We start from the raw sequence: 27,861 nt of genomic DNA, 5'->3' as shown, positions 1-27,861 counted from the left end.
CTAATTTATCAAAATTAGTTATGAAATCTACCAAAGTTAATTTCAAAATTACCAAAAATTAATTTACGTTATCTTAGGAGAATCTAGCAACATGTGGGATGGTTGAGAAGTGTAATCTAATTAATAATTATCTTAAGAGACATGATGGAGAAGGTTTCATGAAGAGAGTGGAATGTATGGGATTTTAGGAGAAAAACGTGTATAATTTTCTAGTTAACATGAGAGAGAAGATAACGGGAGAAATTTTAAGAGCAAGTGGTTTTAAACTTCCTCAGATATTGGAACCGGGCTGCCATTGATGGATTCCCCAATTACATGACTTTAAAAAGTAAGAATAAAGGAGAATTTTAAAATGGGGATTTTGATGTAAATTTTGAAAGAGAGCAAGGGTGACACATGGATTGCTTTGCTTTATATTTATTTATAGTATAGATGTATGTATATTAATATTTTTAAAAATATGATTGAATATATTTGGGTCTTTTATAATAGGATTGTAAATTTTAATTATTTTATTTTTCATTTTTTAAATGAAATAAAAAAAAAACAAAATGATTGACATTATAAAAAAGTCACGGGGGGTGGGGATAACCACCTTGGCCAGTTAGCGGTGGCAGAAACAGGGACAAAGTAGGGATTTTTGCAGGGATGGGATGTGGAGTGGATTCCCGCCCCTGCCCCGCCCCGTTTCCATTCCTAGTTGGAAACAAGAAATTAGTCCAATGATCTGACTGGATGTTCCACCTATAAAAGCAAACTGTGGGCCATAAAAGTTTGTAAATAAATGTTTACAAAAAAAAAAAAAGAAGTTGGTAAACATTTTATTGAATCTTCTTTTATTGTTAGAAAGCTGGTTTAGAATTAATTTTGTCTTATTGTCAGACAATCTGATTAAGCGAGAAAATGTTGTTTCCTATCTGGTCAGAGGATGTATGTCCAACCAAATACATTTTACACAAATTTTAGGGATTTAGGGTTTAGACTTAAGGTTTAGGCTTTAGGGTTAGGGTTAAAGGTTCACGTATAAAAATCAAGAGATGGTTGGATGCTTTCGTCCGACCATGCTATGAGCAAACTAAGGCCCTAATTAAGCTTATATTTTGTAGCCATTATTCTAGTTAGAATCTGTTGTTCTTAAAGACTGAGCAATGCTAAAGCATAAAATCTTGTTTGGTTGCATGCCTTACAAAATGCATCATACATCACACAGATTTGGATCATTGTGTTGTCACTTCATGGTGCAAGTGAGTCTTCCATCCGTCTTTAGGCCATGCACATAATATTTTATTATTTGGTGTAAAACATTGTAATCAATGTTTGGTTCCCTTCTGAGTTTGTTTCTCTGTCAGTATTTTTTTTAGATTCAAATATTTTAATTATTATTTTTTTCCTTTTCATCAAAACTTGTTTCCCTTCCCTTTGGTTATGTTTGGTTAGATAGAAAATAAGAGAGAAACGTTAAGAACTTTCCCTAACTTTCTGTTTCACTCCTATTTTCTATCAAACCAAGTACAACGTACTATTTGTTTTGATTTAATAGACTTTTGGTGTCACAAGACCACTTAAATGCAATCTGAAACTTCCCACTGTTTTTCTGACCCCAAATTTATTATATTTGATTGATTGTTCAGAACAACCTGGAACATGGAAGCCTTATCCTTCTAAGAATCCATACAAGGAAGCCATAGAAATTATGACAGTTCCTCTGTTAGTTCTTCATCACATCTGAAAATTTCCAGTTGCTAAGACATGGCTACAAGAATCAAAAGACAAGAAGTTCAAATAAAAAATTCAGTTGTTTATGAGCTATGGAAATGTAGAGTTGCCTGGCTAAGATTGAACAGAGATAAGGATGCTAAAGCCACATTGCCAACCTTTAGTCCAATCTGATCTTTCGAGGTTGGGTTAGGGTTACCTGCCCAAGTTTCACCTACCTACTAACTACTCAAATTGAGTCTCCAAAGGGACCTTGAAAGTTTCCTATATTACCTCAAGCTTTTTGTAATATCGCTCTTTTACTCTACACACCCAGACCATTAAAGATTCTGTGCTCCTGTTTAGATCTTTCAAGTCTTAGATCCAAAAGTTAGAAAACAACTTAGATGATAAAAGGTTATCTGCCTATTTTTCTAATACTTTTGGTGCACTTATCTGAAAAAAGAAAAAAAATATAGTTCCCATGGTCCTAGACTTAAACAACTCATTCTTGTTAATGGAATTGGCTAGGGTTTGAGGACACAAGATTGCTAGTTACAGTGTTGGGGCCAATGGGCCATCACAGCTTACCACTTGGAAAGTTGATTCATGCTTCATTTTTAGAGCTTTAAAAGAGTTTAAGGGGCTGTTGATAATGGCTGAAGTTTCTGAACTGAACAACTTATTTCTTTGTCTTTTAGTGAATAAAATAATTAAATAATAAAATATTCAAAGGAATAGTAATCTACCCAACTTCAGCATCATCTGTTATTCACTAAATATGCTTTTCAGTTCAGCCACTTCATCTGTTATCAAATGGCCCATAAATAAATTTTTTGACCACTATTCGAATTATTACTTCAAAAGGCTTATCACTTAAAGCTGATTTTTCGGAATTAATCTTCAAAATGGGATCCATTGAATTGTGTGGTTGTCCTGATTTAGGAGAAATGACAACTTCATGGAGGTTTCCATAAATTTAGTTTGATAACCCTGTTGTATAGTTTCTGTATGAGGTTTTCTTGTATCCATATTTTCTGGTTTGTGCAATACCTCATACTGTTCAAGAAAAGGGGTAACTTAATGGGCCCCAAATAGGTGTCCTAGATCTTAGTTTTTGCCTTTTTCTCATTTCTGTTTTACCTTTCTTTTGCAGTATTTGGGGTTCCAATTAGCAGTCCTACAGCAAGTGAAGGTCCCACTGCATCTGGTAAATAATTTAATTTCTTTAAATTTTCTTTTCTTTAAAATATGCTTTTAGATACAATGAGACTACATAATCATGCAATATTATGACTGACCATGGGGTAAGTCAAAAAACGCAACAAAGACTACAATATTATGACCACCATATTAAAATTTGATCACTTGTTACTTTATTTCTGATAATAAAAGAAATTTTCTTAAAAGAAAAGAAGGCAAGCAATAAGTATACGGGGATGCAGCCCAAGCATCTCACAAGCATTACTTTTGGTTCCATTTCTTTCAATGTACATGGGGTGGACCAATTTCCAAACTGAAAATTCCCAGCTATAGTTTTAATCATTTATGTCAAAAACGTTTGTTGTCCACCCATTTTATATCAAAATAAGTGCTGACTTTTTGAAATATGTTAACTTTTCAATCTGACATAAGTTAAGAGTATTAGATTGAGAAACCGACATAAGGTTAAAGCTAAATTTGGGGGGAGGAGGATCTTCAATGTGAATTATTGTCGTTATTGAGATTTCAAGAAAAATTGGTCTTACAAAAGATTTGAAAAACATTATTTTCTTAAAATAGAAAACACATAAAACACCTTTCTCCCTTAAAGGTGAAACCAGAAATTTAAAAGCATGATTTCTTGCTTTCCCCTACTGGTTTGATTTTATGTCTCATAAAGCATACAATGTTCCGATAGACTTCTTGGTTGAATGGATATTAAAAATGTTCTGAGACTGAGATCAGACCTTTCAAATCAGGGACAAGCATCCAAAACTGTTTTTTGCAATGTTCAGTGAATTGGACTGGTCATAGAACAGGAAAAGGGAGAGGTTCAACTGGGGTCACATTGGAGCTCGAACCGTTATGACTTATGACATGGCATATATGTATATATACTACAAGTCATATAAATACCATATATAATATATTTTACAAATTTTATCATATACTTAAATATGATAGATGGATGGCAAGTTTCATAAATTTTAAAACAAATAACCAAGGTTCAAGCCTCTTAATTCAACAATGACCAAGAGCCATTAATTAACACAAATAAAAAATAGATTAATGGTAATTAAGCAATACATGTAAATAAGAGGTTATGGGTTCAAGTCTTGTCACAAACACTTGGAATTTTCAATTATTTAGTGACCTGGGCAGTTTCATGATATTGGGACGAGATCGGCTTCAGTCAGTGCAAGGCCCGTTCGAACACTGTTCAAACAGCCTGAACAGCCTTGCATCAGGAACATCTCTGTACTTCTATGCTTTATTTCATGGGGAGATATTCCCAATGCAAAGCTATGATGGTTGTTTGAACTGGCTTTGCACTGATTGAATCTCATTTCTATCGGGACCGGTTCATTATTTCTCCAGTTAAATTGATTGGTCAGCCAGTTTTGACTGATTTTTTGAGGAATTTGGGTTTTTGGGGTGTGATTGAACCACCCAGGGCCCTGGGTCACAGTTCAACTGGTCCAACCGGGTAGTCCGCTCTGGTTTCCTAAACAATGTTTTCCTTTTGAAAAGTTGAGTTGGTCAAATATATTCAAAATTCATGTATTAATAAGTGTTATAACAAATGCTTTATTGTTTTCAGCTTACTTTGATGCAAAACATCAAAACAAAATGGTTTTACGTAGGTCTTCTGGCAATAATGGATATTAGTTCACATTTTTTTCTATATTTTTATTTATACTTCAGACCGAAGTCCATTTAAATGTGAGTTTATATGATTCATGGCCATGGGGGCTTTAAAGTAGCACCTTTAAGACGGTCCATGGCAAACTTTGGTGTTTGAGCCATACACTAAATAGTAGTTCATATCAGTCTTGTGGAATTAGAAACATGCTTTTGTTATTGAATGCATCTTTTTGTTGGTTTGAGAAAACAAAGCTACTTTTCTGAATTGAATTGGCCAAGTTTTTACTTTGTTTCAGGAAACCTGCATGCATTTTTGATGGCATTCCTTTAAAACAAAGATAAACAAAAACATTTATGTCAGATGATGTGGTGCATGCATATCCATTTGGATTGGACCCGTTCAATTTATAGACCGGGTGTCTAGGGAACAACCCAGAATAAAAAGGGAAAGAATAAAAGTTGAAGTGATCGTATCATCATTTGAATGCATTTATGAGGAAGGTTACTAATAACTCACACCCTTCATTAGCTCGAATTCTCTATAGTGATATGGTATTCTTTCAGTAGAAATACTTTGAAGTGCATTTACAAACAGGAAATTTGTCATTTATTAGACCATTCTGGTAACTGAAGGCCAGTCTATAGAGGCTCAGTTGTTAAACCCTAACTTTATTCAGGATAGGAGAGCTTAATTGACTATGGACGAGTTGGCATAGCTTGAGGATCGATTTTCTTGCTCATGTTTTCAACTCCAATATTTCTTTTTAGTTGTGCAATGCAATTTTAAATTATTACCCTTTTCGCCTAACTCTAATCAGGGTTTAAATCATGTTGATATTTCCATCTCAAGCTAAACCATACTGTCCTAACTATTACTCTGAAACTGGTTATACTTGGATTGAGGAAATATCATTTTGGTTGTGCTCATGTTCAATTGGCTCAGGTTTAAGATTGGGTTGGGCTTGTGTCCAGTCAGCCTAGGTTTTAATAATTTCGTTGAGTGGATTTATATATATCTATATTGACCCCAACCAAATCTGATAGAAGCCACATAAAACAGTTGGAGACCCGAGTATATATTCTGTGGCCTTCTTCACTGGAAGGACCTTCATTCTTACGACATGTTTAAAGAAAAATTCCATGTTATACAAGATTACTTGAAACAAATTCCATTGTCCATTTTGTTCTTCTCTGTCTAGGCAAATTCCATGTTAGTTACACCAAATAAACGAGTAAGGCTATTAAACATGTCAAGGAGCTGCATACCTTTTCTTTATAGTATTTTTCCTTCTAAACCATGCTTTCTAATTCTACAAAATTATATGTTAGCATCTGCACCATCACCAGAAGCAGGAGCTCCTTCAACAAAGGGCAGCAGCGGTGGCTCTCGCATTTCTGGAGACTTAACTCTGATTTTCCTTGTTGGCTTATCAAGTGTGGCAGCTGTTTTCTTCTTCTGAGATTTGAGGATATCATTAGAAAACCATAGAGGGAATGATTCTAGGACTTCTATCTCAAAAGTTTCAATTTCCTCATTACAGTTTTAGGGTTCAGTCCAACCAAAAGAACAAAATAAAAAAAAATGGCTAGCCATTTTTATTTTTAAGGACTAGTAAAGCATCAAGATCAATAATCACTTTGTTCTTGTTGAAATTTATTTTAGGAAAGAAGTGCATATTTGATTGTATTAACAATTTTTACTTTTGTAGTGATTAAGCATTTATTGAGTTCAATTTCTATTTTCTTTCCCTGTAATTTTGGTGGGGCAAGCAGGGAAATTTATTTCCAAGGTTGGGCTAGAGAAGAGAAGGAAGATTAGATGAAGAGCTGATTGATCGTGTGGAATTAACAAGGAATGAGAGCTCAATTGGATTTCTTCCTCCACCCCTTTGGGATTAGTTTTTGAAATTTTTACTTCATGATCATGTTGATTGAACCAGTCCAACATGGTTAAAACAGAAAACCAGTCTGTCACCTACTGCATTCAATGCCCAACCCACTTTAAAACTTTGCATTGAATCTCTCCTCATGACCGAATAAATGCAACTTAAAGGAGACGATGCGAATTGAATTTGAAGCACTCTCTTTCAACCCCCTCATTGATTGAGGTGTTGGAAGGAGTTAGCTTTCAGACCAGACCATTAATCTGCATGGCCCATCTCTTTCCCTCTCAGTCAAGAAAGTGAGAGCAGAGTGGAATAAAAGAAACTGCCTGAGGTATGGAGGAGCACTGGAATTAGGACCTCCGTTGCAGTGATGGTGATTGTAGCGGTAGGCGGTAGAGGTGTAACGGCACTGGCCGGACTGCCCGAGTTCCTGTCTCAGTCCTGTGACGCTAATAGCTTTGGAATCCCAGTTTTTTAATCGCCATTACTAGAGCCCTTGAGGCCATCTTCTTTTGCTTGCCGTGTCAGTACACATGACCCCAGCTTGTGCCCATGTAAGCTTCCATCTCAACTCTCAACATATTTTTTCATGCTTGCAACTAAATAAGTTCAGCTAAATGACACACCCAATAGTATATGATACTAATTTTGGGTTTGATAGAAAGTAAGAGAGAAACAGAAAGTTGAGGGGAATTCTTGAAGAATCTCTCTCTCATTTTCTATCAAACCAAAAGCAGGGTAAAGTTATTTTATTTGATGGGAGTGATCTGATTCCGTGATAAGTTTAGGGTGCCTATCATTCATGATTTAATAACCCTAAAGGGAAGGGCCATTTGGTTTGCGGAAATAGGGGTGTGGAATTGGAATCGAAATGGTCCATTTTTATTCCAAATGTTTGATTGAGCAGAATCGGAATCTCATTTCCATTCCTGGTGGAATGGCATTCTCCTATTTGAGGGAATAATCATTCCCTCCCCCTTCCTTGGGAATGAAATCCTATTCTAGCTTATTTCAATTCTCATTCCAATTCTTCTCTGAACCAAACAGATTATAGGAATAAATCATTCTAATTCCAATTCTGGAAGAATTTGATTCCCATTCCAGTTCAGATTATGGACCAAACGGACCCTAAAATTAAGGTGATGAAACTGCACATTCTCGCTGCTATGGTGAACAGTATTCCACACTCCTCTCTTTTGCCTATTTGATCATCCTATTTGCTAACCAGTGGGAGTTGTACCATCTGGTATGCATGGTTTTTTTTCTCCCTTCCATATCCTTTGAGAGAGAGATCATAGATCCCTGATCCCATTTGATTTTACAAGGTTCATCCTCAATCTGGCCTATGATGGCTGGAATATATATATATATATATATATATATGACTAACTGAGCTTGAGCTAGCTGATATCATCTCCCATTGTAAGTGTGGGTATTACGGATGGTTGGTCTCCTTACTTCCATTGCAATTTGGAATGCCATAACAATGCTCCTATGATTCCCCATCTTGTGCCCATATTCTACAACTTCGATTTCAGTTTTAAACTATGGAAAAAGGTTCACAGTCAATCAATGAGTATGTCTAGAAACTTATTGCTTCCAATGATCTTCTTTACATTCTGGACTCGGTTTAAAATATACGAATACTTTGTCACCTCTATCATTACTACGGTTGAGACCGACAACCTCACAGTTGATGATCTTCACTTGTAATTATCAAGTTGTGAAATCAGGTTGCAATAGCACCATCATGGCTCTATGGATCTCCCACTTCAATAGCAAACTTAGCCAACAACAATACTCGTTCCTTAAGGTTGTCTTAAACTAGTAACAATAGAAACCATAAGGGGCTTTGGTGGTTGTGGTTAAGGGTGTCAATGGACCAGTTTTGGATGGGACCCTGTCCAGTCGAAAATCAATTTGGACGGGTTGCACGGACCAACAAGACATATTGGATTGGACCAATTCGGTCCAAAATATTTACTAGATTGGATTGGACCTGGTCTGTCCCTAATAAATTTATATTGGATTGGGTTGGATTAAGCCAATATCTGGTCCATTGACATAAGATAAGAATACATGTGTCAATGGACCAAGTTTAGGTTAAAACCAATCTAAATCAAAATGAATTGGATGGTCCAGACATTGAATTGGACCGGTCCAAATTGGCCCAAAACATTCATTAGATTGGATTGGACCTGATCCATTTATAATGGACTCACATTGGACTGGATCGGATTTGACCAAATTCAGTCCAATTGACACCCCTAGTTGTGGACCTTGTGGTTATGGCTTTTACATATAGGTACAACTCTTGGAACATTTCTTCCGTTATTTGCCAGCTTTTCTCTTGTCCAATCCACTTGATACTTGTTGGTATCAATTTGATAAATCTTACCATAGGAAACAAGACAATTTTCACATGTAATAGGCTTTCCGTGCTTCTTCTCTATCTACACCTTTAGTGGTATAAGTTTTGATTTTGGGGCTACCTACAACTACAAATAATCTTTAAACAAGATCCGAATTTTCTGGTTCTACGTAAAAGTCCAATTTAGTAATTGCTTAGGTTTGAACATAAAACATGTTCAGTCTTCTAAGTAAGTCCAATTTCTTGAACTCTATCCTCATTATTTTACCATCAAGGATCATACAATAGGGATTGGGGAAGGAGGTTCTTTGGGGCTCAACAAAGTTAATCTGTAGCAGCATGAACTTGGTTATATCAGTTTGAACCTTTGGAAGCCAAGAAAGAAGCCCCTCTTTGGATCAGTGGTAGCGGCGGTGACAAAACCCTTACCTTAGGGCTTTTTCCAAACTGAGCCTAAGGTGAATTTAACAACTTCCAAGCTAATTTTGACTACAACAACAACGAAGGTGTGATCTTGCACTAATTGTTTCAAACATAGTCATGAAGGGGAAGAGTGCAAGCTAAAAGCTCAAGCCAAATCCATAGTGATCTGGTTCTGTCCAAGCTACTGACATGGAATGGGGATGCAAAAGAAGTCTCAAAGCCTCCCCCTGTTTCTAATGCTCTCCCATTCCCCCTAGTAGGGTGTATCGGCCTGTATCAGTGTCTTTTTGTGTTTTATTTATTTTTCTTAAAACCGATTTAGAGGGATCAGTTTAAATTTCGGTTACCCTCTGGACCATGGTCCGATTCGATACACCCCCATAAGGATGTATCGGGAAGACCCCGATAGGTAACAATATTTTGAACCTTGGATGCAACTGGAACCACCAGTCATTGATACCACAATCTCGTTAAGGAGGATGAGCTTTTGGACAAAGAGCTTGTCATTGAAGACATAGAGGTTGTTAATCAATGTGGAACCTCCTCTTCATTGGATGGTCAAATTTTAGAGAGTGCCTCCAAGTTTAGATGATCTATGCCAAGACAAGGCAGGGTTTGATCAGATTTTTAACTCAAGTAACCTTTTCCATGAGAGGCTAGAAGTATTAGGTTTGGACCTAGGGGAGAATCATCAATGGTTGTAGTCTTCGACATTGGGATTGATGGAGATGGAGCAACCAAATAGTGAGAGGTATTGATAGATAGTGATGGCTTTCAACGGGTGGTGAAGGGTTGTGACAAAAAAAAATAATAATAATAATAAGAGGAAGGAGGATTCAGAATAGATCGAAGTAGTAGAGCTCAGTCAAGCCAAGGTAAATCTACCTCCTTTCTATGATAGTTGTGGTAGAGCCAATGGCTAATGTCCATAGGTTGCAATCTATTGCTAGAAGGTCAATTCTAAAGGTTTTTATAGTAATATTTTACTTAACAATAAAATCTATTTTTTTATGGATGGCTTGGAAGTGCATGTTCTTTCTAGGTCTGACCAAATGCTAACAATCTTAGTGTTTTTTGGGTTTGGATGATCTTTTAGGTTGTGCTTAGGAAGTATTTTGGATAATATTTCCTATGTTTAGTAAGTATCCTTGGATATTGACAACAAGGTTTTTAAAATCGAACCGGACAATTAACTGGTTAGGGGTCCAGTTCTTAGGTTGAATAGTTTGACTGTTTGAATTGAATGAACGACCCATTCTGACAAAAAAAACAAATAAATAAAATAAATAAAAATAAATAAAAAACAACCAAAACCATTGGATGGTTTGATTGCTCAGGCCAGCGATTTATTGACCAAATCAACGTTTTTTGACGAAATAACGGTTTTGGGCTCGATTTTTATAGTCCAATCGTCCAATCAGGTCCGGTTTTGAAAACCATGATTGACAAGAAGATTGCTAGTAATAACATTGTTCTGAAGTTAGATATGGTGAAAGCCTAGGACAAATTATATTGGGGCTTTATCTAGAAGGTTTTGTTAAAGTTTGACTTTTGCTAGTGATGGGTGGATTTAGTTATGAAAACTATTAATAATTGTTGGTTCTTTGTCTTGGTAAAAGGTGTCATCAGTGGTTTGTTTAAGTTTTTCAAAGGTCTAAGGCAAGGAGATCCCTCTCCCTATATCTATTTGTTCTTGTTAAAGAGGTCTTTAGTCATAGTTTGCACAAACTAGTGGAGAGGAATAGGATTGTATTTCATGCCCTTTATGCGGATGATGTTATTATCTTTACAAGGGGTGTTGCCTAGATGATGTTATTATCTTTTCCCCCAACTAATGCTTTCTAAAACTTTGAATGCAAAACTTGATGGAATGGAAGGTGTGTGTAATGCAGTATGATGCAATTAGCAAAGTAAATAAGCAAGTACATCTACTATAATAAAGTATAACACACAAGGATTTATAGAGAATTGACCAAACCCAGGTGTACATCCTTTCCTCAGACAACCTCTTGAGAATTTTCATTAGATGGACTTCTGGACCTCTTGAGAATTTCATCCCCAATGATGTGATAACTACACTCTTTTCGAGCCTAAAGGTACCAACTAGAAACTCTCAAATTTCCATCAAAGAAGGCCTAGGCACACTTCCCAATGAGCATAGAGAATAGGGATTGTTGAATGATTGATCTTTGCTTCACCAAAAAACAATAGGTTCACCACCTTTCAAAGATTGTATCTTTAGAGAGATCTCAATCCTTAGAGGACTAGACATGTGGGGGTAGTATTTGATTATTTAGGTTGCATTTGGATGCGATGTAAATCAAGAACCGAAGTAAAATTTACATTAGTTCGATTTTGTAGACATTTGGAAGGAGGGTGTAATTATGATTGACGTAAAACTCCACTCTGGTTTAGATTTGTTGGCGTTTGGATGTGGAGTTTTACATTGTGAATCGATGTAAAAGCTCATAAAGCATAAAGTTTTACATCGATAATCAATGTAAATACTACATTGATTTTCTCGATGCAAAACTTTACACTTTTTTATCACGGTTTTCAAAATGTAACAGTCACCTATACATACGGTTCAGTGTAAAATGTCGTAGGTATACTTTTACACTGATAACGTTTTACACTGGATCCAAATGAAGCCTTAGGAGTAAAGATGGATGCAAAATAGGGTCTCTCTCTCTCTCTCTTGTTTTTTTTTCTCTTTTAAGAGAGATCTCACTCTTTGTTGCTTACCCTAACAATAGGAGTGCATCTCTTTCCTTGTAAGTTCTTGCTAATTCTTTGGTGGACAACTAGCATTCTACTTGCTTTTCCATTCACATTCTTCATCTTTAATTACCTATTAGCCTCTCATTCACCCTATGAAACCCATCGATCCCCATATTTCAAATTAGTAGGGCCATTACCTTATCCTACATCAGTTTGGAATTGAAGCTAAATCTTGAGATATTAGATCCATATTTGAAAGTATCTGAGCCATATTTAGAGATACCTATAGGTAAACATGAAAGTGAAAATGAAAAGTCGGTTTCATTATAAACCTAGGATCTCCATAGTGTATTTGATTATTTTTAGTTTTTACATTATTTCATACTTATAGAAGCTTGTTTATCATGTCCAATTTAAATTGTTTGATGAAAATCTACTTTACTGCTCGATGCAATTGGCCAAATCAATTCCTATAATGGAAGTTACCCTACTCCTTTACTTTGTATCTTTTCAACACTTAATTCTGGATTTGTTGGAACAAGAAAGTGCAAATTGAATTCACCTTAGAGGGTTAGTCAAATTGCACTCTTCTAAGCTCTCTAATATATCATATATCAAGAGAAGCAAATTTTTAAGGGAGTGTGAAATCCTATTAGGGTTACTATCCTTAAGCAAATTATAACATAATATTATATATAATAAATGTTTATTATAAATATTTTAATAGATATTACATATATTCATGAGTTAATACACGTCAACTAGTTAACCCTTATAAGAGTTAATGGCACCAAGGTTTTTAAAACCGAATCGAACCGAACAGGAGAGAAAGCGCAGGATCCAAGTACTTCAAAGCTAGTTGAAGAGTTGGATGCAAGGACAATTGTGAAGAAATTTAAGTAGATCTTTTAGATGACAGGCAGAATGATTGTTAGGAACGAAAACTTGGGTGATTCACATGAGGTGGAAGATCATGGTGATCGAAGGGAGAATATTGTTTCTAGGTCTCCAGTCCTTGTAAAAGATTTTGGTGATGATATAGAAACTAACAAGGAGTAGAAGGAGAGGTTTCAGATCCAGTTTAGTTAGCTTTATAGAAGAACCCTTGGAGCAAGAAAAAGTTTTCAAGCAAAAGGTGTTTGATGTTTTACTTGAAAAGGTGTGCAATACATACTACAAAAGAAATAACCATGAACTAGATATCTCATTCCATGCAGGATCTATACATGTCTCACAAGAATGCGGAAATGTTGTTCGATGAAATTCCGGTATAGAATCTGAGAAGGAATGTGAAGTTGAAGATGATGGAAGTCATTACGAAGATGAGATGTCGTATAAGGATGGTGATGAAAGGCAAAATTTCTTTCTCCTCATAGTAAATCAATGATGGTTATCACCTCCGACATACTTCTTATTTTTTTTTTTAAATTTTCTTAATTTTTTGAGTGGTTTTAGAGAAAACTTGCTCCTGATGTACCTTTGAAGGTCAAGTCACCTGCCCTTACTTTATTCTTTTGCATTGATAAACTTTTATTTACCAGAAATAAATATTTAAAATTTTATTGTTTAGTTTTATAGACTCAAATGTCAATAGTTCATATTTCAAGCCCAAGGTTGGGGTTAGCCCAGACTCGAGCCTAAATTATAATCTTATCATAGGTGCTACGCACAACATCAGCCCAACTTGACTTAACCCTGATCACTCCTAACACTCACATGGTAGTCTGCAGCCTCACCTCAATGGTTGAGGCTTGGTATGGTGTGATCTTGATGACCAAGTTCCTTATGGGCCTATCCTAAGGGTGAGTTTGAGCTCTCCCCAATGTTTGAGATCAAACCACCATTAAGCCTAAGCTTAGCCCATGAATAATGTTTTAAAACGCAGAGGCGTGATGTGAGGTGTTCTACTACCTAAAGGTGTGAGGCGTAGTTCAGAACGCAAGAGGTGTAAGCTTCCCGAATACAAGGAGTCTTATGCCTCTTTAAGAGGAGAGGGGTTAGGAGGAGGATGAAGAGTAAGGGGGGGATCTCATTTTTCTTTATTTTTAATAAAAATCTTTTATATTAAGAAGAACAAAAATGCATAACATTAGTTGAAATGGAGGGTCTTGTCGAAGCGGGGGCAAGACCCCCCTAACTCAGAAAAAAAAAAAAAAAACAAATTGGGTTGCATCAAAAAGGGGGCGGGAGGTCTGGAGGCGAAGCCCCCCAGCCGAAGGGGCAGGGGAAAACCACTTTCTTTCCTCTTATCTTTTCTTTCTTTCTTTCCTTTTCTCTTTTTTTCTTCTCTTTCTTTTTCTTTCGCTTCCCTTTCTTTTCCTTTCCTTTTTCCTTTTTTTCTGTCTTTTTATATAATATGTGCATGAGGCACATGAGGTGTACGCCTCTAGCATGCCTCATGAAAAAAGTGCAAGAGGCGTACGCCTCAGAGGTGTCAGCGCCTCTGGCATACATCTCAGGAGAGCGCCTCACCTGGAGGCGCGCCTCTGGGCGTACGCCTCCCACGCCTTTTAAAACACTTCCCATGAATAGGTTTTGTGATGCATCTCTTGGATTTTTATAGACTGGATACATAGCTTAGAAGCTTGTATTGGTGCTTTTTTTATGTTTTATTTATTTTTTTTCAAAACTAGTTCAGAAGGGTCGGTTTAAGTCTCGGCTACCCTCTGAACCATGATCTGACCCGATACAATCCCTGTAGGGGCGTATTGGGAAGCTATCGGCATGATACGTATCGGTCAAATACGGACCAATACGTGTAAATACTTTGAACCTTGGGTACAGCATGGCAAAAGGCAAGAAGGCATTTTTTGCTGAAGAAAAAATGAAAGAAATGGAACGTATTTGGTGGATTAAACATATTGAAGTCATGAGAAGATCTACATTTGAACCAAGGACGTGGGAAGACATGAAGCAAGCTCTAAAGCATCGCTTCATGCTTGGAAACTATTAACAGTGTTTGCATCTTCCACTTTGTTGTGCAAAAGCTTGAAACAAATATTCAAATGGCACAATAAAATAGAGAGAAAACAGTGATAAAGAGAAGTAAAGAATGGAGAATACACAGATTTACATGATTTGGCTTATAGCCCATGTCCACGGGCGAAGGAGGAGCAAAAATCTACTATAAAAACAAAAATGGAAATTACAAAGTTGTGCACAACCTCCCTAACAGAAGCCCTAAACCTTAAAACACCCCAAACCTCTTGACTTCACTCTAAAGCCAAAAGATACATAGTAGAGAAAACCCCAAATTACATAACTTGTCATATTCGTGTTGGACTCAAAAACCGAATATGGATCGGATCCATACCACCTTAAGCTTCCACCACAAATCACTATAAAATTTTGCCTAAGGATTGTTCTCAACTAGATTCGGAGTGAATCATGATGCGGGTCACAATAAAGGTTCTATTCAATTCAAGTACAGCATGGTTCTAATAAAGGTTCTATTCCTATCACAGCCTGTCCAAGTAAGCCATTTGCGTCTACAGTTAATCAAAGTAGTACAAGTCATTCATCTGTGGCTAACTTTACGAAGGATATAAAATGCTTTTGGTGCAAAGGATTTGGTCACTTCTCATTGCCTAAACAAAGTAGTAGCCCTTACTAATTCTCTAGAGAATAATGCTATTGAAAATGAAGTTATAGGACCTGAATTTGATTCAATAGAGGAAATTATTTATGAAGATAATGAAGATTCATGTATGGTATTTTGAACTTTATATACTACAGGCTAGGGATGTCAATGGGTCAGGTTAAATGGTAAATCTGCCTTAGGGTCAGGTTAGGGTCAAGTTTATTTGGTTTAGGGTTGGGTTAGGGTTTTGATTCTTTGACCCGAGTTAGGTTTGGGTCAGGTTTGAGTTTTGGTTGATCCGTCCCGCCGGGTCATGATACCTTGCATAAGCTTAAAGTTTATAATTTATTTATATGCTGATTTTGATTTTCTTTTTTTTTAATGAAAAGAATAATACCTTAGAATCTATAAAACAATTTTCTTATTTAAATTAATATATTTTAGGTCTTTAAAATGTGTTAAAAAATACATTTAAAACTATACGAGTTAAGTCGGGTCGAAATTGGGTTAAACCGGAGTCTATTGGTTCGGAAATCATATATTTTTAAGCCAGGTCAAGTCAAGTTTAAGTTGGAGTGCTGGAAGGTCAGGTTAGGATTGAGGCAAACCCATGCGGAATCCAAGCCGTTGACACCACTACTACAGGCTAGTCAGTTCTTGGGAATGAATACTGTTTTTAGTAGTATTTTTCAGAAATGTATACAATGCCAAAGGACAAGTTTTTGTATCATGATGATTAATAGTAGCATCTGTGAGGAAATTGGGTCAAGTGGAACCACACACTGACCAATACATACATGGTGGCATGGGTTAATAGTAGCAGCTGTAGTCACTAGTGATGCTTAAGCTATGTTTGGTTAGAGTGCAATTTTATTTGTGCTAGTACAAATGCATGAAAGTGTAAATGAAAATAATGTAAAATCTGGTTTAATTTTATTTTGGATGTTATTATAGTTTACTTCAAATCTTGCTTTACTTCATTGGTACTATAATAAAACAAAATAAGATAAAAATTGAAATAAAAATAAATCATAATTTGCACTAAAATCATTTGCACTGCCATGATTTTACATCAGGGCAAATAAATTCACACTACAACCAAAGACAGCTTTAGTGACTTATTCCATTGGCAATTTCAAATATATAGTGCATTGCAATGTTTTGCTTATCAGATTACAACAGTCCTGATCAAGTGTGCCTATAATGGATCATGTTTGCAAATTAACCATATCCTTATCACAGATGGTTATTTTCTTTGAATTAATATCATGTTACAACAATATCGAAAAATCTCTTATCTGTGTTACAGTTTACAAGAGATAAATGGCCCTAATTATAATTTTGAAATTAAGGATAGCGCGTTAGAAATGGAGGTTTAGCTTGAACCCATGAAGGTGTATACCAACTTCAGTTAGGTGTCTCTAATTAGAATAATGTGAATGGTGTGTGGTGTCCAAACTTTGATTGGAGAACGAGTGGCATCTAAGTACTAGATGGCATCAACAATTGTCAATTGGGTCACCCTTCATTATGAATAGTTAAGAAGATTGCTATGGTTTGATTTGTGAAGAATATAAAAAGTTGGTAACTTCTCTTTTTATCTATTTTTAAATCTCATGGCACCTAGGTTTTTTTTTTTCTTTTTTTTGATTGATATGGGGAAAGTTGGTCAATAAAATTTTGGTTCCCATTGATCAAGATATACATATTCTTTTTTCAAATTTATGTGGAATCTACAGATAATTCATTTTCCTTAAGTGATACCTATCTCTCATGTGAATAAATAACTTTCCCACTAAGAGGGGAAATTGCCAAAACTTGGATGGGACCAAATTTCTGCTTTTAATAATGACTTTTTATTGCTAAAATAGTCATTATCTTATTTATCTGAGAAATAAAAAAAAATATGGCAAATGCACTTAGCTAAATAAATATTTCCAAACACTTGCCAAATAATTGCATTTACCAGGGTAAGTAACTTCTCGAAAAATGAACAGATCTTACTTTCCACTTGATTTAGTTTTATTTAATTTTTAGGATTCTACCCCCTCATTCCGTATTCTGCCCCCTTTGACTATGAAAGCACATCCTCTTCAAGAGGTTTATTATGGCACTAAAGCAGGCTCAAGTATCTTATACTTCAGTCCATCCTATGGTAATTTGCAGTTGAGAAAGTGTTCATTGTGCTTGTGCTCTTACCCTCCTGCCTCTCATCCCCTACCACAAGCTCTACACTATCAAAATTTCACGCCTTGGTTAACAATGGGGCATAGTCTCTTGGCTCCAACTATGTGGTGCCAACATTGTTACGTCAAAGTGGTGTATTATGAAGGTTCGCTTGCTTCACACGAAATCCCATTGGGCTTGAAGCGTGAACAAGCACAAGCCCATCCATACCTTGTAATGAAACTTATTTAAATGTAATGGGGATAATCAGAATCGAACACTAAACCACTTGGTCAAAGTGGCTCTGATACCATCTCAAAGAACCATTCAACCTAAAAGCTTAAGTTGTTAAATGAGGTTCTTAAATTGATTGATATTCTCTAACAAGAATTGGAATAACCCATTCCGGTTCTGATTCCAGATCCCTATTCCTGCAAACCAAATAGGGCCTAAATGGGAGTCTCAATAATGCTTTGTTAAATGGGAGTCTCAATGAAAAAGTACATAAGATTCATCTACAAGAAATCATTGATCCTCATTTTCTCATCATGTTTACTTTCATAAGTCTTTATATAGCTTGAAACAAGCACTTTATGTTCATTTTTTTTTATTCCATTCTAATTTCTTAAACTTTGGTTTTAATGACTCCAAGATAGTGAATTTATATATAGATGGGATTCAATGGTGATGTTTATTTTGGTTTGTGCTGTTGATATCTTAAATGCAGGGATTTCTACTACTAACCTAAATTCCTTCATTGCTTGCCTCTCCCAGTGTGCTATCTCAAGAACACAAGTGATGGGCTCCCATTCCATGTGATTGTGTTTTTTGATTTTGATTGGGTTAACTATCTAGATGACTGTTGGTCCACTAGTAGCTTTGGTTCTTGGTCTTAACTTTGTTCTATTAAATGGTTATAGATAGGGGTGTCAATTGGACTGGATTTGGTCCAATCTGATCTGATCCAATGTGAGTCCATTATAAATGGACCAAGTCCAATCCAATGAATGTTTTGGACTAATTTGGACTGGTCCAATTCAATGTCTAGACTATCCAATCTGTTCAAATTCATTTTGATTTAGATTGGTTTCAACCCAAACCCAGTCCATTAACACATATATTCTTATCTTATATCAATGGGTCAAATATTGGCTTAATCCAACACAATCCAATATAAATTTGTTACGAACAGACATGGTCCAATCCAATCTAATAAATATTTTGGACCGGATTGGCCCAATCCAATATGTTTTATTGGTCCATCCAATCCATCCAAATTGATTTTGGACTGGATGGGGTCCAATCCAAAACCGATCCATTGACACCCTTAGTTATCCGTGGTTGCACGCTTAATTATTGAAGCTGGATTTTGAGCACTTTCTAAATGTTACCACTGAGATTATTTGGTTGCAATCTCTTCTCTTTGAATTATTAAGCTTGAAGTCTTTTCAATCACCACTGGTTCATTTTGACAATATTGGCATGGGGCAATATATCTTGATATTCATCCTATTTTCCATGCCCCTACTAAATATGTCAAAATGAATTTTCACTTCATTTTCCATGTGCTTATGCACAAATTGTTGGATATTCTCTATTTGTCTTCCATGATTAGGTTTTGGGATTTTCACCAAAGGCTTTGTATCTTCTTGATTTGCTCTTATTAGGCCCAAAATGTTTAGTCCTGCTCGTTCTGCTTAAGGGGCCTGTTAGGCTATTTTTGGTTTGAAGGGAAAGGTAGGGAAACCTTTACAAACCTTGTATTGGTTTCCCTATCTTTTCCTTCCTTTAATATAGTCTTAATGAACAAGTAGAATCTTGTGATTCTAATGAAAAACTCAAGCAGATAGAACCCCATGTTTGTAGTGATAAATTTCAGTCTCATCCAATCACTATCACAAAGAAAATGATAGAGAGAGAGAATGTCTGTGTATGATCAATAGTCTACTCTTTGACTTACATCAATTTGCAAGATGCAAGAACTCTACCCATATCTACCCACAACACACTACCCCGTGCATTGGACACATCTCCTCCATGCATAATACTTTGTAGGAGGATGAGATGTTCTCCATGTGTGGCTGAGATGTTATGTGGGTAGACGTAGGCAGAATTCTTATAGGCAGTAGATCCGGACTCATGTGAGGCCCCCAAATCTTATACATGGCTAGTATTCAGGAAAGACCCATCATTAGATGGATCCGCTTAAGAAAAGCATATCAAATGTCTTAGACCATCCGGTAATGCTTCATTTCGAGAGCTTTGAAAGAGTTCTGATGAAACTTTTGACCACTATTTAACTGTTTGGTTCAAAGGAATTCTATATATTACTTTAAGCTACTTTTACCTAATTGATCTTGAATATTATTCAAGCAAATTAATGGAGTTATTGTCATTCCTTTTTTTATCAGCACCCGGAGTCCCAACTGGCATACATAGACCAAGCAAAGCTCCTACTGCAACTGGTAAATAATTCATCTTCTTTAAGTTTTCTTTTCTCTTATATATGATTTTAGATCATAGTTTTTTTTTTTTTTTTGCTTGTACCAATTATTGCTATTCCTTTCTTTTATTTGCAGTGCCTAGGGCCCCAACTATCAGCCCTATAACAAGCGATGGTGCCAATGCAACCGGTAAATAATTCATTTTCTTTTAGTCTTCTTATTTCTAAAATTTGCTTTTGGATACAACAAAAGTTACAAAACTACATAATTATTCAATATTATGACCCATGGAGTTAGAAGACCCAAAAAAAATGAAAATTAGAACTTACAACTCTCCTTTTAGCTGTGTTTGGTTTGGTTGAAATAAGAGAAACAGAAAATTGTGGGTAAGTTCTCAACAGATTATGTGAAATTCCTTACGAACTTCCCTCAACCTTCTGTTTCTACCTTATTGTCTTCAAACCAAACATAGCCTATGGTTATAACAAGAGAAGGGTTAAATTATGGCACCATTGTTCATTTGTTTGTTTTGGTGTACAAGGTGGAAATGTTTTCAAAATGAAAATATCAGCTATAGTATTAATTATTGAAGGCAAAATCTTCGTTTTCTAACCGTTTCGTGTCAAAGAAAAAGCAGCTTTATAAAATATGAGAGATGTCTCAATTTGATCATAAACTAAGACTGGGTAAAAAGTTTGATTAGAAGGGTTCCAGAAATGGTTTGAAAAGTATTATTTTCTTACAACAAAAAAAAAAAAAAAAAACTGTGTTTTTCTTCATATTTACTGAATCTAAAACCAAGAGCACATTTTCAAATGGATGTAAGCAATGTTCCCATTGGTTCGGAAGATCAAATCTCCTACCCATAATAACTCTACCCACAACAAACTACAGCCAATCAACGACAACACCAGATCTAATAATAGAATTAATCGATGAGAAGAAATATCTTAAATATATGATTTAATGAGAGAGAGAGTGAGAGTTAATACCTTAGATATATACTTAATGAAAGGGATCTGAATGAGGTTAAAAGTAATAGTTCAAATTAATTACATTTTCTGCCCACACAATTAGAAAATGACTAAATTAGATATCATGCTTGTTTTTGTTTAATATAATGAATATACAATATTATAGATGTCCCCAAATGTTTTAACAAAATTTATGCATTTTTTCATTTGTGTGGTTTTTATCTTTTTTTAATAATTTTTATTATTTAATTATGACATCAAATGCTCACACATTTGACCTAAATGTTTAATTGCTGACCTACCACCAAACGAGAAAATAATTTCATTTTTTTTTTGTTGACCTAAAAGTTTAGAGATGTGGCCAAATTTTTCTACATTTCTTTTTAATTTTTTTGTTTGATATGATGAATATATAATATTAAAGATGTGCTTAATTGTTTTCTACAAAATTTCTACATTTTCTGTAATTTTTTTGTTTTTATCTTTTTACCTTTTTATTATGTAATTATGATATCAAGGGTTGACACATTTGACCCCCAAGGTTAAATTGTTAACTAGCCCTTGACCAAATATGAAAAACAATTTTTTTTTCAGATTTATATTTTGTATTTCCTTTCCATCATCAATAAAAATAATCTTGTGTATCACACTTATTTTTATTTAATATGATTAATATAATATATTAGTAAATTTTTGTATTTTTTTCATTTTTTATGTTTTTATCTTTTTTTAAATTTATTATTTAATTATGGCATCAAGGGTTGGCACATTTGACCTAGAAGGTTGAATTGTTGAACTACCACCAAGTAGGAAAACAATTTCATTTTTGGGCTAGTTTTAAATTTTTTATTTCATTTCCAACGCCAATTAAAACAATTATTGTTTACTATATGCATTTTTCTTTAATATGATTAATATAAAATCTTAGATATGTGCTTGGTTTTCTACATTTTTTTTGTATTTTTTGTATTTCTTTTTATTTAAAAAAAATATTTTTTAATATATCATCATGGGTTGATCCATTTGAGATTTGACTTGGATGGTTGAATTACTTACCCACTACAAGGATGGAAGAATGGTGTCATTTTTGGATTAATTTAAAATATGAGCTTGATATTGCTAGAAGTATTGGATATAGATCTAATTAACAAAATTTATTTAAAGCAAAAAATGATAGAATATATTAGTGAGAGAAAAATAACTTAAATATAGAATTTAGTGAGAAAGAATGAGAATTAATACCTTAAATATATTTAAGATTTAATGAGAAGGAATTGAATGAGGTAAAAAGAAGTAATTCAAAATACAAACTCTAACCTCACAATTAGTGAGGGGCCAATTTAAAAGATAAGGGCACTTTTGTCAAGAATAGGATTCAATGAAAGATGACAGTAGTTAATACTTTAAATATAAGACTTAATGAGAGGGAATTAAATAATGTAAAAAGTAGTAGTTCAAATTACATTTTCCCACTTTACAATTAGAGAGGGACAAAATTCAAAAATAGGAGTATTTTAATCAAATGTAAGTTTCACATTTTCATTTGTACTTTTAATAGTAATATAGTATGAATATAGATATAGATTGGTGAAACACATACTTCATCTAGACAACCTATTAAAATGGAAAAGAAGAAAAGTAAATATAATAATAATAATAATAATAATAATAATAATAATAATAATAATAATAATAATAATAATAATAATAATAATAATAATAATTTTAGAAGTCCAAAGAAAATTTGGTTCTCGAACAAATTTGCAATCTCTTTTTAACCATACAAGTCCTTCAGCACCAATAAAGTTGCATATGATAAAAATATTCATTTTAAAAAGTATAAATTAGTTAATATTATATATAGATAGATAGATAGATAAATAGATAGATAGATAGATAGATAGATAGATAGATAGATAGATAGATAGATATAGATATAGATATAGATATAGATATAGATATATAATGTGAAAGGCCATTAAGTATAATGTTGGTCCTAGCTATTTGAGTGTTGAGAGGGGTGGAGTACTAGATGTGAACCTAAACTTTGGCACTTTTTTTTTTTTTATTCTTGCACAAATTAAGTGGTTATACTCAAAATAAAAAAAAAATGAAACTAGAATATATGAAAATTAAATAGAAAAGTAGAAATTAATATGTATGTAAATCAAGTGAACATATTATTTCATTTAAGTATAGAAGGTTATAAATGTTAAACAAAAACAGTGTTTGGTTCGATTGAAAATAAGAGAGAAACAGAAGATTGAGTGAACGTTTTCAAAGAAATTTGTCAAAATTCTTATGAACTCTCTCAAATTTCTGTTTCTCTCTCATTTTCTATCAAACCAAACGTAATTTATAACTGTTTCTTCATTCTCTTTATGTTGCATAGCATGTTGTTTCATCTTTACCCTATAAATCATGATTTTCAAAAATGCAAACAGAAGTTCTAAATTTTTTGTAATTGCTTTTTATTTATTAATTGCTAACTGCAGTTTAAAGCAGGAAAGTTGTCATTTATTAGACTGGATAGTCTACCATTCAGTCTAGATACCCTTGTTCACTCTGGTTGGATTGGCATAGCTTGAGGGTTCTCTTGCTGATACTTTGAACTCGTGCAGTGCAATTTAGAAAAGAGAAAACTTATTAAATACATATTTACACAGCAAACAATAGTGCCTGTATATGTTAAAAGGGGGCCAGTTAGGCTATCATTGGGTTAGGACAGAGTCAGGCCACCCAAAGCATCAACCCAAACAGGGAAAAATCATGGAATTAATGACCCAGGTGTGTTTCTCAGATTGGGCCAACTTGACTCAAGACTAAACTCTGATAAGGTTTCTTGCTCTGCTGACCAGCCATTAATTTCTTGGGTCTTGGCCAGCTGTTGAAAGAACTCTCAATTAATCCTCTTTTGGTGCATCTTTCAGCGCGGGCTGTCAGCTGTTTAGAAGCCCGGCAGCTGCATTTTTGTCTTTTCTCGTTTGTTTGGGAGAAGATCTAGCTGTTGAAAGACTCCATCCCAAAAAGACATGGGAAGCCTGTTTCAAGCTATTTTTGGGAAGCTCAAAATGGAGCTTTTCCACTTTTTTCGTCTCGTCTTTGTGCAAAAAGATACGCCTCCAACCAAACGGTCTGTGGACTGCCAAGCTATGTAAAAGCCCACTACATCTTTTGGTTGTCAGATCTCTCAGAAGATCTTTCAAAAAAGACTTACCAAATGGCACCTAAAAATCAGCTACATTAAAATCCTGTTCTTCCATCTTGCTATGTTAAGTGCCTTGTCCATTGTTAAATTACAAGTCCTAAAATCATTTTTAACTGCCTCAATCAATCTCCTTTGAAAGCATGGGTGTCCAACCTCACATCAAGAACATCTCTCCATGAATTTAACATATGCATGTATGGAAGATATTCTCAATGCGATCCCTGCTTCTTTTCTAGACCCCTTAACTTGTAACATATCAATAGCACTAGCTAATAGAAAGACTATAATCAACAAAAGATTACTATTTGTTTAAGAAACCCTTCCTTCCATTCTCCATTTTGTATACAAGCTAAGAAGAAATGCTAGTAAACATTCTTACCTGTCAAGAAGATGCATATCACTTCATAGTTTTTTATCTTTCGAACTATTATTTGATCTCTACTTCTGAATGTTAACAGTTGCACCATCGCTGGAGGAAGGATCTTCTCTAACAAAGGACAGCAGCGGCTCTCCTAGCATTCTTGGAGACTTCACTCTTGTTTCCCTTGTTGTCTTATCAAGTGTGGCAACTTTTCTCTTCTTTTGAGATTTGAGGACCCCTTAGATAAAACCATGGAGGCATTAATTCTAGAACTTCTCTATCTCAAGAAGTCTCAGCTTCTTCATTACAATTGCAGTGTTCAGTCCAACCAAAAGTGTGTAGTGCTCAGACTTGCATTTTGAGGATTTGTATGCCAGTCTTCTTGTTTGTGTTGAAATTTGTTTTAGGAAGAAGATGCATGTTTGATTACCTGAATAAATTTTGCTTTCGGCATGATGAAACAATTATCAGTTTCTACTTTCTACCTCTAGCTTTTTTTCTTTTTTATTCTCTTTCAGATGTGAAGTTTTATACATATCTATATATGTAGGGGTCTAGGGGATTAGGGAGCAACCTGAATCTCTCTAGTCCAGGGATTGAATTTTGCAGAAAAAAGCAGCAGAGAAGAGAGATGGTACTGGTAGGGAAAAATGAAAAGAAAAAAAAAAAAGCATCCACACATCCGCATTCATTTACATAAGAGATTCATGTGAGGGAGAAATAAATAGCACATACCATAAATTTGTCTATGTAAATAATCTGCAGAAAACCATATCTATTGAAAGACATCAGACCCACCATGACAGGTTGAATGTTTTGTCTTGGGCAAACCTATTTTTTAACCAAAGCATTTACATGAATCTTATGATAAAAACCCTAAATTCACAGCAAACTGATTTTTTTTTTTTTGGATCTTTTTCAGAATGAAGAAAAACTAACATGAATTTTGCATATTGTTGAAAATCAAGTTACACTGCAATAGAATTATTGAGAAAGGATAATCCACTGAACCAGAAAACTGGAAGAATCATTAGATGGTGATAATGGGGTTGTTTAAATCTGGGATTTCGGTGGGGTCCGTTTTGTCTGTTGAATCCGCCATTGCCAGCTTCCCCAGTCTAAGAAGACTTCCAGTGGCTAGAATGGCTTGAGGGTTGACATCATGCAACGCCCTGGCGTACAAACTCCTAGAGGCAGCAGATGCAGCTTCCTTCAGTTCCTTTGAATCATTGGGACCCATGAGACAGTGACCCAAAACCCTCAGAGCTGGTTGCAGTAGCTCCCATGGCAGAGGAATTCTTCTCCCTCCCTTGTCTTCTCCATGCTTTCTCTGTGGTTTACTCTGTTCAGAAGGATCCTTCTGATCATCCTTGTACATATCTCCATCCTGACCAGCCCAAGCCACACAGAACTCACAGAAATCCATCTTTGAGCCAATGGGCATGTGTGAAATTTTACTGTAATACAACTCCAAGGCCACTCCAACAATTCGAGCTCTCTTGGTAGATCTGACTGTGCCATGGGGTTCCAAACTTGGAGAGAAAATGGCTAAATTTATCCCAGTTGCATTGTTCTTGGTGGTCACCTTGGTTTCGTGATAGATACTTGAGTGGGAGAGATCCGGGACGTTGACTGTTAGCGCTTGGCCACCTCGAGACGTGGTTTCATGGGCGTATATGGCTAGTAGTACAGCCTCGAATCCGGCCAGAGGCACACGCAGAACGACTCTAGAGAGGTAAACTCCGGCGATGATGGGTAGAAATCTAAGTACGACGAGTTGGAGGGTGGGGTCTGAGGATTGGAAAGTGTCGTAGAGCCATCGGCAAAGGTGGTTGTCACCAGCGCCGGAGTTGGGCTGTCGGAGGTGAGATGAGATCTTCCGTGCGAGGTCGGGGTCGTGAAGAAGGGAAGTGGCTGGGTTCTCGGAGGAGGAAAGGGAAGGAGGGATGTTATCAACGATGGAAATGAGGCTTTCAATCGCTGATTGGATTTTTGAATTAGTGGAGCTGCCGGACGAGGATTCAGGTTCATTGCCGGTGGTTTCAGGGATTTCACTTTCTGACATCTGTTAGTTTTGAGAGAGAGAGAGAGAGAGAGAGATGTGAAGGGGGGATGTGAAATTTTTACGATGAATTAATGGTGTCAGAATAGGAAAGAATAAAGGAGGAAGAACAGGAGAGATTTAAGGATTTTTGCAGGGGATTTCAATGAGGGTGGATCTACTTCAGCAGCAAAACACGAAACTGAATCACCATGAATGGTTGAATCTTTGGGCATTTTGTGAAATGCATCTACGGTTTTGGAAGGCAATGGCATTGTTTTAGCAGCAATTTCGTGCTCAATTTGAACGAGTCTTTGCCTCAAAGCTTGGAGCTTTGATCTCTCACTTCATGAATCATGATAAGCTCGTTTCGGCCCTATGATCTCTCTTTGACCTATATTTACATTAAGTTTGTGCCAAGTGTCCCGTTGTACGAGTATAAATAGATACCCATTCATCCGATGAGAATATACATGTGATTGGACACAAGTCATATTGAATTTTGAATGGATGTGAAGGAGAAAGTGTAGGGGATATGGTGTAAAACTGTAAATGTATGGGAGTGCAAATAGGTTTGTGTTGGGTCAGTTTGGAATGTATATGTAGAATACAAAATCTTTTATTTTGTATGTATTTTTTGTACTTTTTCCAAAATGAGCCTTAATGTTAGCCACTTTTTTTCTTTTTTTAATCCTTTGTCAGTTTAATGTACCAGCTCATGAAATGGAAAACATGCTAGTAGCCAACTGTGGAAGCTTTTCTTTGTGCTGCTTGGGCCGTTTGGCTATCTTTTTAGGGTAAATTACATATAGGTACCCTGTACTTTGGGGGATAGTGACTAGTGACAAATGGGTATTTGGTACCCTGTATTTTGGGGTAGTGACTGAGTTCACATGTCCGCCCCACAGCACATCCTCACCGTGTATTGAGAACATCTTCTGATGATGACATCGTCGATTCTGGTACTATCATCGGGAGATGTTTTCAATACATGGCAGGGATGTGTTGTGGGGCGGAGATGTGAACTCGTAGTGACTAGTGATAGATGGGTATCTTGTACTTTCAATTGCAACACTTGATTACCCTGACCGAATACTAATGGATGGATAGTTATTATGTAACTTAATAACTTATTCAGTATTAA

The 27,861-nt window shown here is 35.5% G+C and overlaps 2 protein-coding genes across 3 annotated transcripts in view; one reads left to right on the top strand and one right to left on the bottom strand.

Moving 5' to 3' along the window:
• LOC104593478 (non-specific lipid transfer protein GPI-anchored 2-like) overlaps positions 1–25,166 on the top strand; it is a 28,726-nt gene extending 3,560 nt beyond the window's left edge. The window contains exons 2-5 of one of the 2 annotated variants that reach the window (XM_010253343.3): positions 2,852–2,905; positions 20,101–20,154; positions 20,269–20,322; positions 24,774–25,166. In XM_010253343.3, coding sequence (XP_010251645.1) covers positions 2,852–2,905; positions 20,101–20,154; positions 20,269–20,322; positions 24,774–24,901 — 290 coding nt within the window. In that variant the 3' untranslated portion in view covers positions 24,902–25,166. Of the gene's footprint in view, positions 1–2,851; positions 2,906–5,871; positions 6,276–20,100; positions 20,155–20,268; positions 20,323–24,773 lie in introns of those variants that run through there. The other variant, XM_010253344.3, reaches the window with a different exon arrangement.
• Positions 25,167–25,293: 127 nt separating this feature from the next.
• Positions 25,294–27,419, bottom strand: LOC104593479 (hyccin). Its single transcript, XM_010253346.3, has one exon. The coding sequence runs from the start codon at positions 26,739–26,741 to the stop codon at positions 25,707–25,709; it is 1,035 nt and encodes a 344-aa protein (XP_010251648.1). The 5' UTR covers positions 26,742–27,419; the 3' UTR covers positions 25,294–25,706.
• Positions 27,420–27,861: the final 442 nt, after the last annotated feature.

The sequence above is a fragment of the Nelumbo nucifera genome, chromosome 7 (genome assembly GCF_055504915.1).
Source record: "Nelumbo nucifera cultivar China Antique chromosome 7, China Antique-T2T, whole genome shotgun sequence".
Lineage (NCBI taxonomy): Eukaryota > Viridiplantae > Streptophyta > Magnoliopsida > Proteales > Nelumbonaceae > Nelumbo > Nelumbo nucifera.
The sequence above is the reverse complement of the archived record's forward strand: the minus strand, read 5'-3'. Positions and strand labels throughout refer to the sequence as shown.

Bases quoted from the DNA above. Each gene is read 5' to 3' on its own strand.
- LOC104593479 (XM_010253346.3), bottom strand. From the start codon at position 26,741: ATGTCAGAAAGTGAAATCCCTGAAACCACCGGCAATGAACCTGAATCC.